At 40.7% G+C, this 15094-nt stretch overlaps 1 protein-coding gene across 1 annotated transcript in view; it reads left to right on the top strand.

Annotated features, from left to right (window-relative positions):
• Window positions 1-15094, top strand: part of PCSK5 (proprotein convertase subtilisin/kexin type 5) — a 619005-nt gene that overhangs the window by 578756 nt on the left and 25155 nt on the right. Inside the window, 3 exon segments of the mRNA XM_021008523.2 lie at window positions 61-256; window positions 12405-12622; window positions 13272-13505. Coding sequence (XP_020864182.1) covers window positions 61-256; window positions 12405-12622; window positions 13272-13505 — 648 coding nt within the window.

Below are 15094 nucleotides of genomic sequence, written 5' to 3'. Positions count from 1 at the left end.
AGAAATACATGACTAATTTGATTCAAATGTTCTTATATTTTCCCTTTGGTGTGTTTGTAGGAACCTATCTTTTCTCTCAGTCCTGCATCCCTGCCTGTCCCCAAGGAACATGGCCCTCAGAGAAGAATGGGAGATGTGAGAAATGCACAGAGGATTGTGAGTCCTGCTCTACAATGAATAACTGTATGAAGTGTCTGTCTCAGTCAGACCATCCTCTCTACCTGCACCATGGCAGATGCTATACGCAGTGCCCTGAGTAAGTACAACTCTGTGTGTGTGTGTGTGTGTGGTGTGTGTGTGTGTGTCTGTCTGTCTGTCTGTCTGTCTCTGCCTCTCTATCTGTGTTTCTCTGTCTCTGTCTGATTGTTTGTATATGTGTCTCTGTGTGTGCTTCTCTATCTGTCTCTGATCATCTGTCTGTCCATCTTCCCCTTTGGCTCCCCACATTCCCATTTTAAAATTCATTTAAGCTTCTTCCTGGGAAATGCCTTCTTCCAAATTTCTGTCTCCCTTGGAAAGGCTACCCACATCATCACTGCTGGACACATTGTGGTCACATGGAGTCCCAAGTACATCATAGACAATATGCCATTGTATTTCTTTAAAACTTGGGCTCTTTCCACTTTGAACTAAAGTTTCATTCAAGCATCTTCAGCATTTTTTCTCCATTGCCAACCAGAGTCATGCAGCTGTCAGGAAAGTGCCGCCTTGGGCCAGTGCTTTATAAACCCTAAAGCACAATATCAATGTGAGTTATTATTGTTCTTAAATGAGAAAGAACCCCTGGGGGAGCTCAGCATGGCGAGTATAAATGATGACTGTTAACTGGAGGGGTAGGAATTTGAATTTTTTTTTTCCAGATTTGTGATTTCATCGATGAAGGGAACTCTCAGGGAGGGGCTCCCTCTGCAAATGTAGATTAACAATTGCTCTCCAATTTACAGTCTTGGGGAGTTGTCTAGAGTGGAGGTGTCAAACATGCACCTAATGCTGCCCAGTGGGCTCCAACTAGATTAAGATGTAATGGGGAAATATTTGACAAAATAAATGAAAATATTATATCATATAGATAATGCTGATATATGGTTTTCTAAGTCAAAATGCCACCTGCGGGGATCCTTATGTACAGTGCAGTGTCCCCCATTTCTATTTGAGTTTGATACCACTGGCCTAGAGCACTGAGAAATTAAATGACTTACCCAAGGTCATGCAGCCTGTATATATCTTAGGCAAGATTTGAAGGTCAGTCTTCCTTTACAATTGCAGATTGGTACCTGTACTATGATTTAGTCTTATGGAGTAGCCTTGAGCACTGAAAAATCAAGTAACTTGCCTGGGTCACACAGCCAGTATGTAAGCTTCCTTGAGTCCTATATCCTTGCCATCATTAATAACTCACAATTGTATAATACTTTAACATTTTTCCTAACTCCCTTTCTCATCACAACCCTGTGATGTGGTTGGTATATGTATTATTACCTCCACCTTCCAGATGGGAAAACTGAGGCTCTGAGAGATGTAATGACTTGCCCTTAGTCACATAGCTAGTATCTGAAGAAGGATTTGAACCCAATTTTCCCAGACCTGTGTAGAATTTATTCCATTACACCATTCTGCATTTAATATCCTGAGCAACTGTAGTTCATCCTAAGTTCCAGAAAAAGTAGACACTTTTTAAAATTATCAAATGTCCCTACGTTTGTAAATATACTCCTAAGGAGACATTAGTTTTGGCTTTTCTCTCTTTCAATGATACCACCTCATTTTTTAACCTCAGAACTGTTTGCACCCAGTTTATGACTTAAAAAACCCACTTCCTGTTAGTAAGGATTTCCTCTTTGGAATAAGATCCTGCCATTTTGGCCTCAAGCCCTACCACATCCCCAACTCATTGACTGCCCTGGAGGTAAAGTCAAGAGGTCTGAGAGTCCTAAGGTCCTACAAGAAAAGCTTCAGGAGTAATGAGCAGCTATGTGACTTCTGACCCTCTTCAGGAGCATTTCTGAGGTTCAGATTAGCAACCATCTGTGAACCCTCAGGCTTGCTTGATGTCTCCCTTTTAGTCAATATTGCAACCCTTTTTTCACCCTGTGATATTCAACCCTAGACTTGTTGCAGGAATAGAGACAAGATTCCCATTTCTCTCCTACCCTCATTTCTAGAAAACAAACATAAAACTCATCTTTAGATTTTCAATTTAAAAAATTACAAGGAAATAGATCGTTGTTGTTCACTTGTGTCCAACTTTCCATGACCCCATTTTGGGGTTTTCTTAACTTCCCTAGATGAGGCACAGGCACACGACTTACAGTAAGTGTACCGAGCCAGATTGAGCTCATGAAGATGAGTCATCCTGATTCTAAGCCCAGGGCTCTATCCACTGGACCACTTAGATGCCCCAAGGAAATAGATAGTAGTTTTTAAAAGATACAGTCTGTGATAGAAAAAGAGATAAAGCTGCAAGAAACTTTTAAAATTCCATTCTTTAAGGAAATCTAAGTAGGAGGCTAATTAGGCTTTATCCTTAGCATCTCCCCTCTTTCTCCTGAATCCCCTTAATAAAAGGATTTGTTCTGTGAAGTTTGGATTCAAAGGGCCACACTTGAGGACCTAGAGGGCCACATGTGGCCTGCAAGCTGCAGGTTCCCCACACCTGTAACCTGCCTTCTAGTCTTACCTTTTGGAATGGATCCTCTGGTATAGGATTTAATTTCTCTATTTGGCCCCAAGAGTCTTTTTCTGAGCTTCAGGCCATCCTGCACTGATGCTGAACCCAACTGATTCTTCCTTCCTATAGATCTTAGGGGATTCATTCCTTGACATTCTATTCCTACTCAGAGCTATTTCTCTCTTCCTCGTTTTACAAAAAAAAAGGATTTGTATGGATAATTTTTGTTTTTATATCACCTCAATTTCCTTCTATATCCTTCTCTCTCCCTGTTCCAGAGAACCATCCCTCATAATATTTTTTTTTACAAAAGGAAAAAAAGATTATGTGAAAAGTTCTAGCAAAATCTATCAATACATCAAAAATATGCAATTTTATGTAATGTTCCACACAAACGGATCCCTCACCCCTACAAAGAAGTAGAGAAAGGTGTCTTCTCATATCTTTTTGGAGATTCAAGCTTATCCTTTAAAATGTTTACATCATTCACTTCGGATTGTTCTGAGGGCTGTTTATTAGCAGACATGTTTCCCTGACTCGGGTTACTTCACTTCAAATCATTTCATGTGAGTCTTATCTTACAGCATAGTAATGTTCCATTATATTCATGGCCCCTGATTTGTTTCACTATTCCCCCATTGATGGACACCTGCTTTTTTTTCAATCCTTGGTTACTACAAAGTTTTCCCATAAATATCTGACCTACTACCCAAAGACCTCAGACCTTGTCAATCACCTTACTAATGAACCCTTAGGATTCTTGTATGTGTCATCTTCTCCAATTAGAGTGGGAGATCCTTGAGAACAGGCACTGTCTCACTTTCTATTTGTATTTCTAGCAATTAACACAGTATCATACATTAGAAAGGACTTAATTTTTTTTTCATTCATTCACCTGGGGCTGGTTCTTCTGTCTGTCAGCATTGTTCAGGGACCCCATCACCCCTCTAATAACATTCTCCAGAAGCCAGAGCCAAATTGCCTTCTCTTCCTGTTACCAAACTCTCAAATAAATCTTTCATTGTTGCTGTTAAGCCGTTAGCCCTCAATTAGTTCAAGAGTAGATTAAACATTCCAGATATGCTTTGGGCTCATTGAATAAATTCAGAACATCAGCCCTCCTCATTTCCCAAGTTCTCCTTGATGACTCATGATGACTTGAGTTCCCCAGAGTCTTCCAGATTCTTGTCAATTTCAACTTTTTCCCTAGAAAAGAAAGTCATTAATAATACAGATGATTCCACAGACAGCAGCAAGATAGATCATTTCCATCAGCATTCAGATAAAGGTGTTTTCCTGATACTATCTATCATCCATATCATCAATGGTTCTCCCTGTTGGCTCAGATAGAGCTCTGCTCCTTTAATCACATTTTTTATTAGCTGTGCTTAGAACTGGTTACTACTGCTTACTAAGGCCAACTCAGTGGGTTGATAAATAAACTTTTACTAAGTGACTAAGTGCTAGACTAGGCACTATGCTTCCATTTTTAGGTGAGGGGGCTGGTCTCTCGTTTTCCAAATGGGTAGACAGGGAATTGAGGCTAAAAACAGAATGGAATCACATGATTGCAGAGTTAAGAGAACTTCAGGCACCATCTTGTCCAACCCATACCTCACCAAGAATTCCCTCTATGATACCACTGGCAAAGGTCTTCCACCCTTTGCTTGATAATCACCAGTGAGAAGAAATCTGCCCAGCTCCCAAAAAAGAATGTTCCACTCTCAAGATTTAAGGTATTCTTTACCTGCAGTAGAGCTTCAGTCTGCCTCTCTGCCACTTCCCATCACTCTTAACTGCCCCCTCGAGCCAAGCAGAACTAGTCTTACCTAACTTCCATGTGATAGTCTTTTAAATAGTTGAAAACAGCCATCATGTCCTCCCTCAACATTCTCTTTTCCAAGACAACATCACCATTTCCTTCAACTGATCCTTCTGTGACACCATCTCCCACCCTCTCACCTGCCAGGCACTTTCTTCTGAATATGCTCCAGCTTATCTAATATTATTCCTAAAATGTGATGTCCAGTACTGAACACGGCATTCCAGATGTGGTCTAATAGGGCCAAATACAGTAGAACTATCAGTTCTTTTTTTTTGTGGGGGGTGGTTAGGCAATGGGGTTAAGTGGCTTGCCCAGGGTCACACAGCTAGTGTTATAAGTCAGAGGCTGGATTTGAACTCAGTTCCTCCTGAATCCAGGGCCAATGCTCTATCCACTGCACCACCTAGCTGCCCCTTATCAGTTCTCTCCTTTTGTTTACAGAGGATAGAGCTCTATGTCTGGAATCAGGAAGACCTGGGTTCAAATCTGGCCTCAAACACTTATTAGCTATGTGACCCAGGGAAAGTTACTTAACCTCTATCTCAGTTTCCTCAACTGAAAAATAGGATTAATATTGGTACCTACATCCCAAGGTTGTTGTAAAAATCAAATGAGATATTTAGCACAGTACCAGGCATGTAGTAGGCACTTAATAAATGCTTGTTTCCTTTCTTTTCATGCAAAGGATAGCATTAGATTTGGGGGGGGGCTTCCAATATAATATTATAGTCATAAAATCATAGAACATTAAAGCTAGAAAGCATCTTGGAAATTTTGTAATCTAGCTCCCTCATTTTACAAAGGACCATAGGAGGAGGCAAAGAAAGTAGAACTTACTTGTTAAATTAGATAAAAGTTTACTGCAAACCTACTATATGTCAATTCCTATTGAAGGTACTATGGGGAAAACTGGTGAATTTGGTTCTCACTCTTAACACTTCACAGTTCAGTCGTAGGAAAATAAGCAAGCAAAATGTAGCAACCTAAGCAAGAGAGTCAACTAAGATACAAAACTAAATATTGAAACTAAGTTGGTAATTAATTCATGAAATTATGAAATTGGGCAAGAATGCCTGGTTCTTTGGGTACTCTCCAGGAAAGCCCACAATGGTAGCAGGAAGTGAGGCTGCAATCACACTTTAATAAGGCCCAGAAGGTGAAGAGGGAATTGGCAGAGAAAGTACAGAGACAAACATAGAAAAAGGGCAGGGGTTACAATAAAGAAACAGCTAATGGAGATGGGGATAGAGTGGTGGAGGAAGGCAGGCAACAAGGAAGAGAACAGAGAGGGAAAAAGTCACATAACCACGGAACAAGATGAAGCTGGAAGAGTGCTATGAGGTGCAGAGGGCAGGAGTTTGAAATCTCATTTTTATAGGGTTTGTTTCAGAGGGGGGAAGACTAACTCTTATCCATGCCACCTTGGGGTTAGTTCAATAACACACTTTTAAGTTAACAAATCCATAGCATCTCAAAATTATCACAACCATTTGATGCTTTGCAAGTCTTACTGCAGATGTCTGGAGTTTATCTGAAATCTATATATCACAAGATCAAAAGACCCAGACATATACGACTTCACCTGATTTAGCACATATTAGCAAGATGTGATTTTTGGTTAATATATGTTACAGTTTACAAATTATGCTCCTTTGATCTTCGAGGCAGTCTGTAGTTAACTTCCAGGTTGCCCTTTACAATCTTACCTCCTGCTATTGTTACTTAATACTAGCTACTTACAAATTTACTTCACTGACTGGGGCAGAGGGAGGGGGGGTTGTGGTAAAGGGAACCAGAACAAGATACAATTTTAGCCCAAAAACATACCTGGGATATAAACAGCAGAACAAGACAGGAAAGGGAAGGAACTGAATGGGACTTCAGCCTCCCTGTCATCTCCTGCCTTTGGTTTCTCCAGCCTTCTTAGTAACTTCTATCAGTGCCTTCCTGTTCACTTTTATCAAGATGGAATTTACCTGTTGCTTAGCCTTGCCATGCTTAATCTAATCATTACCTCCTCTTCCTGCCTTGTTTTCCCTTAACCCCTTTGCTACATTATCTAGACTGCCATATTGGGGTAGGGAGGGGAAAAAGATTAGATGGAAAGTGGGAGGAAGGTGATAAAGATGAAGAGAGGAATGGCGAGAATGTCCACAATAAGGAGGGAGATAATTCTGCTGTCCTGGTCAGACCATATCTTGAGTATCCACTTCAGCTCTGAGTGTTATATTAGGAGAGACCTTGATCTGCTGGAGGAAGTCCAAAGGTGGGTGACACTGCTGAGTATCTAGTATTTAATTAAGTGTTCATTTATTATGATTGATTGATTAGGATCCTGCAGATCCTTGAGACCATACCTTGGAAGAATTCATTGAAGAACTAGGGGTGGTCAGCTTGGGTAAGAGAAGACTTGAGTAGGGAGGTAGGGAAAGATAAAATGTTGTTCAGTGGTACCTGACTCTGTGATTCCATTTGGGGCTTTTTTTGGCAAAGATACTGGAGTGGTTTATGATTTCCTTCTCTAGCTCATTTTACAGATGAAGAAACAGAGGCAAACAGCTGGTGAAAGTGTCTGAGGCTTCATTTGAACTTCTTGCCTCCTGGTCTGGTGTTGTATCTACTGCACCACCTACTGCCCTACGAGATAAGATAGCTATCTTCAATTGCTGGAAGGGTTGTTGGTGGAAGAGAGATAAAGACTAATTCTGCTTGGCCCCAAAGGGCTGAACTGAGAGTTATGGTCAGTAGTTACAGAGAAAGGAAGATCTGGGCTGTTAACAACTGGAACTAATCTCAGAAAATAGTGGTCCCTCCCTCACTTGGTCACTTTAAGTAAAGGTTGGATGAAGACTTTTTGTTATCTATGGGGCTCTGTCAAGTATAGTTAAAATGGCTTCTGTGGTCCCTTCTAACTTGGAATTTCTTTATTTTTTTAAGATACTTTTTTGTATTTCCCTCATTCCATTACCAATTATAGGATCATAGATTTTGAGCTGCAAGGGACTTTAAAGGCCATAAATTTCAATTCCCTCATTTTACTAATGAGGAAAATGAGGCTGAGAGAGGCTATATGACTTAGCCAAGGACCCATACCTAATGAGTATCTGAGGCAAGTTTTGAACTTGGATCTTGCTGATTCTAAGCCCAGTACTATGGTGCCATCTACCTTTCCCAGCATCCTTTCTTGTTTCCAAGACGAGAGTCAGAACAACACTGCGAGGTAATGAGACACCCAAGCAATGAATGCCCAATGATCTTTGGAGTAATCAACTATACTGGGTGTCCTTCCAGAACTATGTGAAAGAGGACAAAATAGTTTGATGACCCTGCAAATTCTAGGATGAGATGGAAATAGAAGCTTGTGGGTGTTTTACATATTAGCTTTGTTCCTTACTATTTTTAAACCCATCTTTCCACCAGAGAAAACTATTTTCTCCCCTAAATCATGGCAGCCATGGTTGAGTGTTCATCTAATATCTTGAAGCTGAGGATTAGATTACTTGTTTAAAGCATAGCTTCCAATGTTACAAAATTGGTTTGAGATTAGGAAAATAGGCTGGGACCAAATTATAATTTCTTTTTCCCAAGTTAAATGCAAGAATTTTTCCTCATGTGGGGGAAATTTACTGTAAATAAATTATTGTCTTTTGTTTTTCTAACCCATTTCCCTTTGGGGAAAAGAAAGTAAATTCCTTAGACTCAAGTAGAAGATAGGAGGAGAATACATCACTGGATCCGTGCTATGCATAAATGCTTCCTTTAGCCCAATGCCATGATGAACAACACTCTCCTGACCTTACTTTCTGGGTGGGTTCCTTCCTCAATTTGAATTGGTGATGCTTTATCTTTGAATTGGCTATGATCACAAACAGGGTTTTGGCAAGAACACACACTTTTCCCTGCAGCTTCTTGCAGAATCAGCCAGATCTCTTGGTCCAGCTCCCTTCCTGTCCTCCCTTGCTGAGATCTATGTCTTGCCCTGACTATGATTTCTTCATCCTAGATTGTGGCCTCATCCTCCCCTTTTCCATCTCCACCCTATTCTTCTGACCTCACTTGTCAGGAACTGCCATCACCTGATGGCAAGAGGAAGCCTACCTTTCAAAACCAATCTGATTACATGAGTAATAATCCTTACCGGTTTGCATAAAGCCAATCTATTATAAAAGCAATCTGGTACCTTGAGAATTCAAACTAACTTAAGATCCAATAGATTGTAACTGACCAAAAAAATGGGTAACACATATAGCAAATCTGAAACTAAATAAAATGGCTCTGGAATAAAGACTCCAATACCTTAATAGAAAATATTTGGGGGGGGCAGTTAGGTGGTGCAATGGAAAGAATGCCAGGCCTGGAGTCAGGAAGGCCCAAGTTCAAATCTAGCCTCAGACACTTACTAGCTTTGGATCCTGGGCAAGTCACATCATTCCATTTGCCTCAGCTTCCTCATCTGTAAAATAGGCTGGAGAAGGAAATGGCAAACCATTCCAGTATCCTTGCCAAGAAAATCCCAAATGGGATCACAAAGAATCAGACATAACTGAACAACAACGTGGGTGATTAGTAAAATGTAGGTTGCTTGAGAACAAGGGGACATTTCATTTTGTCTTTTTATAATTAGAGCCATGCACAGTGACTTACACACAGTCATGACTGAATTGACTCAATAATAAAAATAACAACAACAAAATTACATGATTTTTAATATTTTATTAAAAAATGTATTCTAAACTTCACCAACACCAAGCTAAACAATCATTTCCACATATCTGCAGAATAGGAGAGAACTGTCCATAAAACTGTGAATCACTATTACATGAACTTGGCATTTCTTTTAAAGTTTGTAATAAATTCAACCTGTAACTTTCAAAACTGTCCTGCTTGTCTGTTTCCCTCTGGCTGGCCTTGCTTTTTCTTCTCATTTCCTTATTTTCTTTATCACAAGCTTTTTATGCAAATCAGCCCCAACCAGCTTTTGTGTGCCTGAGAGCTAAATGTAGAAACCATTCTTAGCTTGAGGGCTGTACAAAAACTGGCATCAATATATTTGCTGTGTTTTATATTATAACGTTAAATTCAGTTAGAGAAGGTAAACTTAGCTCCACGGTTTCGCAGTGCCTTTGTTCATCTAGTTTCATCTGGAAGAAAGAGTTTCTTCCTGAACTGTAACTAGGAATATTTTCACCAAAGTAAAAATCAGTTGATGGAGGGAGGTAGCAGTTCAGAGGACACGAGCTCAGCTGTGCTGGGAGAGGTGGCTGTTTGATCCCAGAGAGCCTTTTCTTCATGCCTGAATGGGCTTAGGAAAGATGGACCATGGAAAGGGGGCCAGGAATGCTGACCCATGAACAACCACGGCATGGCTCAGCAGAGGGCCTTAATACAACCAGCTAGTAAGAGTCTGAGGCTGGATTTGAACTCAGTGTGTGGGACAATGGCCACACTAGAATTAAAAGTTTGGAGGCTGAGTTAGAGATCAGAAAAGGTTTTTTTTCTTTCTCATGAGAAAGGGCACAGCCCTCATCGCTCAAGCAGCCACAGCCAGGGAGTGCAAAGTCTGTTAGTGGGGAACAAAGTTTTATAGTCCTAAAACAATACCCCCTCCCCATTCCTGAACCCTTCTTCCCATTGGCTGGGTTTCAGGGTGCACAATCTAAACTCGGGTTTCTAAGACCCTTAGTACAATAATATCCTTATTTGGAAATATTTGCCTAGAGACAAAGTATCGGGAAGACTTTCGATAACGGTTTAGAAGTTCCACCTAGGGACAGATAAGCAGGAAGCCCCTGGTGGTTAAGCTAGGAGTCTTTCACAATTTTTACCTTGCTAGAGGAATTAGAGCACAGGTTAGCTCTTGCTTAATGCACAGCAAATGTTTGCAGATTCATCAAGTTTTACCGCTTTGGGGGTACAAAGGGAATTTATGAGTTTTAGTACCGAGGAAACGTCATCTATCTCACTCATCAGGAATATGAGTCTTCCTAACTCCAGACCTGGCACTCTATCCACTGTGCCACCTAGCTATTCCCAAGCACTAGGGATACAATTAATAACAAGAAAGATAGCTGTTCCCCTTGAGGAGCTTAATGAGGGGGAGATAACACACAAAAGGAGGCAGGAAAAGAAGGCGGGAACCATTCATTTTCTGCCTTCTATAAAAGAAAGCATTGGGAGGAATTTGCCAAGCCTTCCAATCAGAAGGAAGAAGAGGCTGAGGGAGGTGGTGTCAATCAAGGGTTGAGTTCACAACATTGGTGAGATTAGAGGTGATGAATTTAACTTGGAAGGAGTAAACTTGGTCCATAAAGTTAAAACTAGGAGGAGGGGCAGGTGCAGAGTGGAGAAGTGTGTCTCATAATTTCTCTGGGCCTGTTTCCTCATACGTAAAAAGAGGGAGTTAGATTAGATGGGCTCTAAATCCCTTCTAGTTCTGAATCTATGATCCTCTAATTATAGAAGAAAATTAAATAGTAGACTGAATATTTTTTTAAAAGAAATGCATGGGTAGGACTGAGAGAAAGATTCCCACTTTCTAACACATTAACCATATATGAGGCCAAGTTATTTTTATTTTGATAAATTATTTCATTACACTAAATGAAGGTAATACCAAAGAGGAGGAAAAAGGAGTTGGAAGGGAAAGTATATATTCTAGATACAAATAAACACCACTTATCTTCCAGGAAATTAAATCTGGTTATAAAAAAAAAAACATGGTCTTTGTACTACTGTCTACATCTGTGCTTTTCAGTACACTATGTTTTAAATATTTAATTGATCAACAAGTATTTGTTAATGATTTATTAATAATTAATTATTATTAATGCTAAAATATTAATTGTTAATAATTATTAATTAAAAGAATTTATTAATGATGTGTCTGGCACTGTGCTGGACACCAGATACATAAAAGATAAAGGTAAAATAAAAAAAGAAATAGTTCTCTTCTCTCAAGGAATTTTTATGTTCTATCAAATATTTACTGTCATTTTGACTTTTAGTATATGGTTTTTTTCCATTTTTAGTGCTAATTATATTTACCATACCTCCGCTATAGTCCTACTCTATTGTGTTATTATGGAGGAAGGCTCTGCTAACTGAATGTGAGTTCTGGTGGATTCTTCCAAGCAAGAAAGATTTCAAGTGTGGCCCCAGTGAAGGACTATATGTTTGGAGAGGGTCATGGCCAGATGGATTGGCACAGGGTGATGGATTGTTCTGGGCACAGTAATTCATTAAACCATCTACTAAAGCAGAGCAGGAACTAGGGCAGAAAAGGCTGTGTCCCAGGAATACAACTGAAATTTAGAGACCCCTAACAACCTCAGCAGTACAGCTTAGCATCTGGTTAGCAAGAATAAATAGTGAAAATAGGAAGCTATCTGCATGGCATAATGAATGCAGAGCAGGCTTAGAAGTCAGGAAGACAGGTTCAAATCCTGTCTCTGACATTTACTTAAAACATCATGTTGAGCAAGTCTCTTAATCTCTGAGTGCCCCCAGAAAAGGCTCTACAAGTCACAGAAGAGTTGTAGATCTGCATTAGTAAAGGGATTTTCCTACACCAAAAACATCACAGGTCCAGACCCAAAAAATGGGAAGGGTTTGAAGGTTAGCAGATGGCATACTGACAACTTCACCCCAAGGCAGGCTCTTCCCTGAGCCGCTGACTCACCAGCCCCACCTCAGCAATAGCATTCATGGACACATTTACCCTAGATATAAAAATTGTCAGCTAATGCTCTCTACCAAATTATCGAAGGGTTGTCATTTACATCAGAGTAGTGAAAGCCTATATTCTGGCAAAAATATGGATTTTTTTGAAGTACTGAAAAATCTCTACTCCCACATGGCACAAAGTATGGGTAAAAATCCCCAAACTCATCAACTTCTTTTTTCCTTTTGTAGGGGGTTTTATGCAGAAAATGGCACTTGCAAACCCTGTGACTTAGCTTGTAAAACATGTGAAGGAAATGCCACCCACTGCCGCTCGTGTGAAAGGGACCTGGTCTTGGCCCAGGGCATGTGCCAGAAATCCTGCCCTGAGAGGCACATTGCCGTGGACGGGATGTGCAGACATTGTCCAGAAATGTGTCAAAAGTGCATACATGAGAAAACATGTAAAGGTATGTTGGAGAGATGGAAGGAGAAGTTGACCCTCTGGCCTTCCACCTAAAAAGGGGCAAGGAAACAGCAGATTCATGTATTCAGAAAGAGTTGTGGGTCTCAGTTTCCCAATGATGATTGAAAAGAGTTGGCTATTTCAATGTATGTCAGTCGGCTGAAGAAGACTACTGAGTATAAAGCTGAGAAATTCTTTATTTCGTCAGCCTGGCTTCAAGCCAAGGAAAAACATGGACTGGGTTTACATTAGACAAACAGAATCACATCCGGACTGTGAGGGGTTTGATACAGGATTAGATTCCTAAAACAAGCTGTTCCTTCCCTGATACAAATTTTAAAAGCCTTTGTGTGTGTCTAGAGTGAAGCACTTTGATCCTGTCTAGAAGATCCCTAGCTATTGAGTAAATATTTTATTATTCAAGGTTCCCAAGGTATACAGTGAAATTCAATTCAAGAAGTGTATATTAAGTGCCTGCTATGTGCCAAATACTATACTAAGGACTAGGGATAGAAAAGGGGGGGGGGGGAAACGTGGTCTTGCCTTCATGCAGCTTATGCCCTGTTAGGGAGAAAAAACATGTTTCTGTAAAATTAATGTAGTCCCTATTTCTTAAGGGGGGGGGTGACCTCTTGTTCTCTTTTGTGATTTAGAATGCATGCCGCCTTTCCTCTTGCATGATGAAATGTGCCTTCGGGACTGCCCCCCTGGCTTCTATGAAGACTCCTACAAGTGTCACCCTTGCAGTGAGAGCTGTAAGGAGTGCAGTGGCCCCGATGATGATGACTGTAAAGCCTGCCCTGATTCCTGGGTTCTCTATAATGGATGGTGTCTGGATGCATGCCCAGATGGGACTTACTATGAAAGGGGTTCCAGAGACTGCAAAGGTAAAGACCACAGGGGACTATGATGCATTGAACTTGGTGTTGTGTTGAGGGAGAGAAGAGTGGAAAGCAGCCTTTTTAGCTAGGTTAACTCTCTGTAAGTCATAGATGGGTCAGAATGAGCTTAGTCGGGGGATTTTGCACACCTGTGAAACATAGGTCCTTAACATATTAGATTTGGCTGGCCCTAGGTAGTGTTATAGAGGTGATCAAGTTTGTTTTCAGTGCCCTCAGTCTCCCTTTTTAAGCCTTTTTCCCACGATGCCTCCTAAATCTACTCCCTGTGGGTCCCTAGTCTTCCCCTGCATTCTGTTCCCTGTACAGCTTGGTGGTATACTGGACAGAGTGCTGGGCCTAGGGTTAGGAAGACCTGAGTTCAAATTTAGCCTCATACACTTACCAGCTGTGCAATCCTAAGCAAGTCACTTAACCTCTGTTTGCCTCAGTTTCCTCAACTATAAAATGGGGATAATTACAGCACCGAACTCCCAGTGTGGTTGTGAAGATCAAATGAGAGGATAGCATAGTGCCTGGCACATACAAGGCACTATAAAAATACTTATTCCCTTCCCTCAATGGAAAGGACACTGAATTTAGAGTCACAAGACCTGAGTTCAAATCCCAGTTCTGTCACTTACTATCTGTGTGACCTTGAGCAAAAAAAAATAATAACCTCTCTAGGTGTCTGCTTTCTCACATGGAAAATGAAGGGTGTTGGATTAGATGACTTCTAAGTCTAGATTTATAATCCTGCGATCTCTCCTACTCTCAGGAAAAGGTTTGAAATCAGTCATATACACATCAAAGTGAATTTAATTCTAGGTATTACCTTTTCCTGGGCTGTAGCATTTAAAATCTAATCTCTAGGGGCAGCTAGGTGGCACAGTGGATAGAGCACTGGCCCTGGAGTCAGGAGGATCTGAGTTCAAATTCAACCTCAGACACATAACACTCACTAGCTGTGTGACTCTGGGTAAGTCACTTAATCCCAATTACTTCAACAACAACAACAACAAATCTAATATCTAATAATGGAATAAGGTTTGGTGCTGTGGTGTAGGAACTTCAGACATTCTGCAAAACAGAAAAGAATTTGGGGAGAGGGGTTGTGAGCATAGGTGGGGATCCTGTTGTTGATACTCTACCTATGACAAATATCTTCTGGCTCTGTAGCAAGCAAGCAGAGCTTCATGAGCCCTAAATAGTTAGTAGACATCTCTGGCTTTGCACACACACACACACACACACACACACACACACACACATACACACACCTCCTTTTTACTTGTATGAGTGGGCTCCATGGCATACAACACCCTTAAAGGATGCTACTGCCATTGCAGGTGGGACTCTACCAAAGTGCCCCTCCAAAGCCTTACCAAAATATAGAAGAGAAACTAAGTGATAGGCAAAGGCCCCACCATCCCAGTTTTGCTGACAGAAGAAGAAATAGGTTCTTTCCTACTTCCTTGCTCTGTTTCATGAAAACAGCACCTATCCTTGGCAAGAGCACTGGATTTGAAATCAAAAACCTGGGTTCAAATCCAGACTCATCTCTTGTGATCAACATAACCTCAGGCAACTTGTTTCAC

This window comes from Phascolarctos cinereus, unplaced genomic scaffold (genome assembly GCF_003287225.1).
Source record: "Phascolarctos cinereus isolate Bilbo 61053 unplaced genomic scaffold, phaCin_HiC Scaffold_4;HRSCAF=312, whole genome shotgun sequence".
Taxonomy (NCBI): domain Eukaryota; kingdom Metazoa; phylum Chordata; class Mammalia; order Diprotodontia; family Phascolarctidae; genus Phascolarctos; species Phascolarctos cinereus.
The sequence above is the reverse complement of the archived record's forward strand: the minus strand, read 5'-3'. Positions and strand labels throughout refer to the sequence as shown.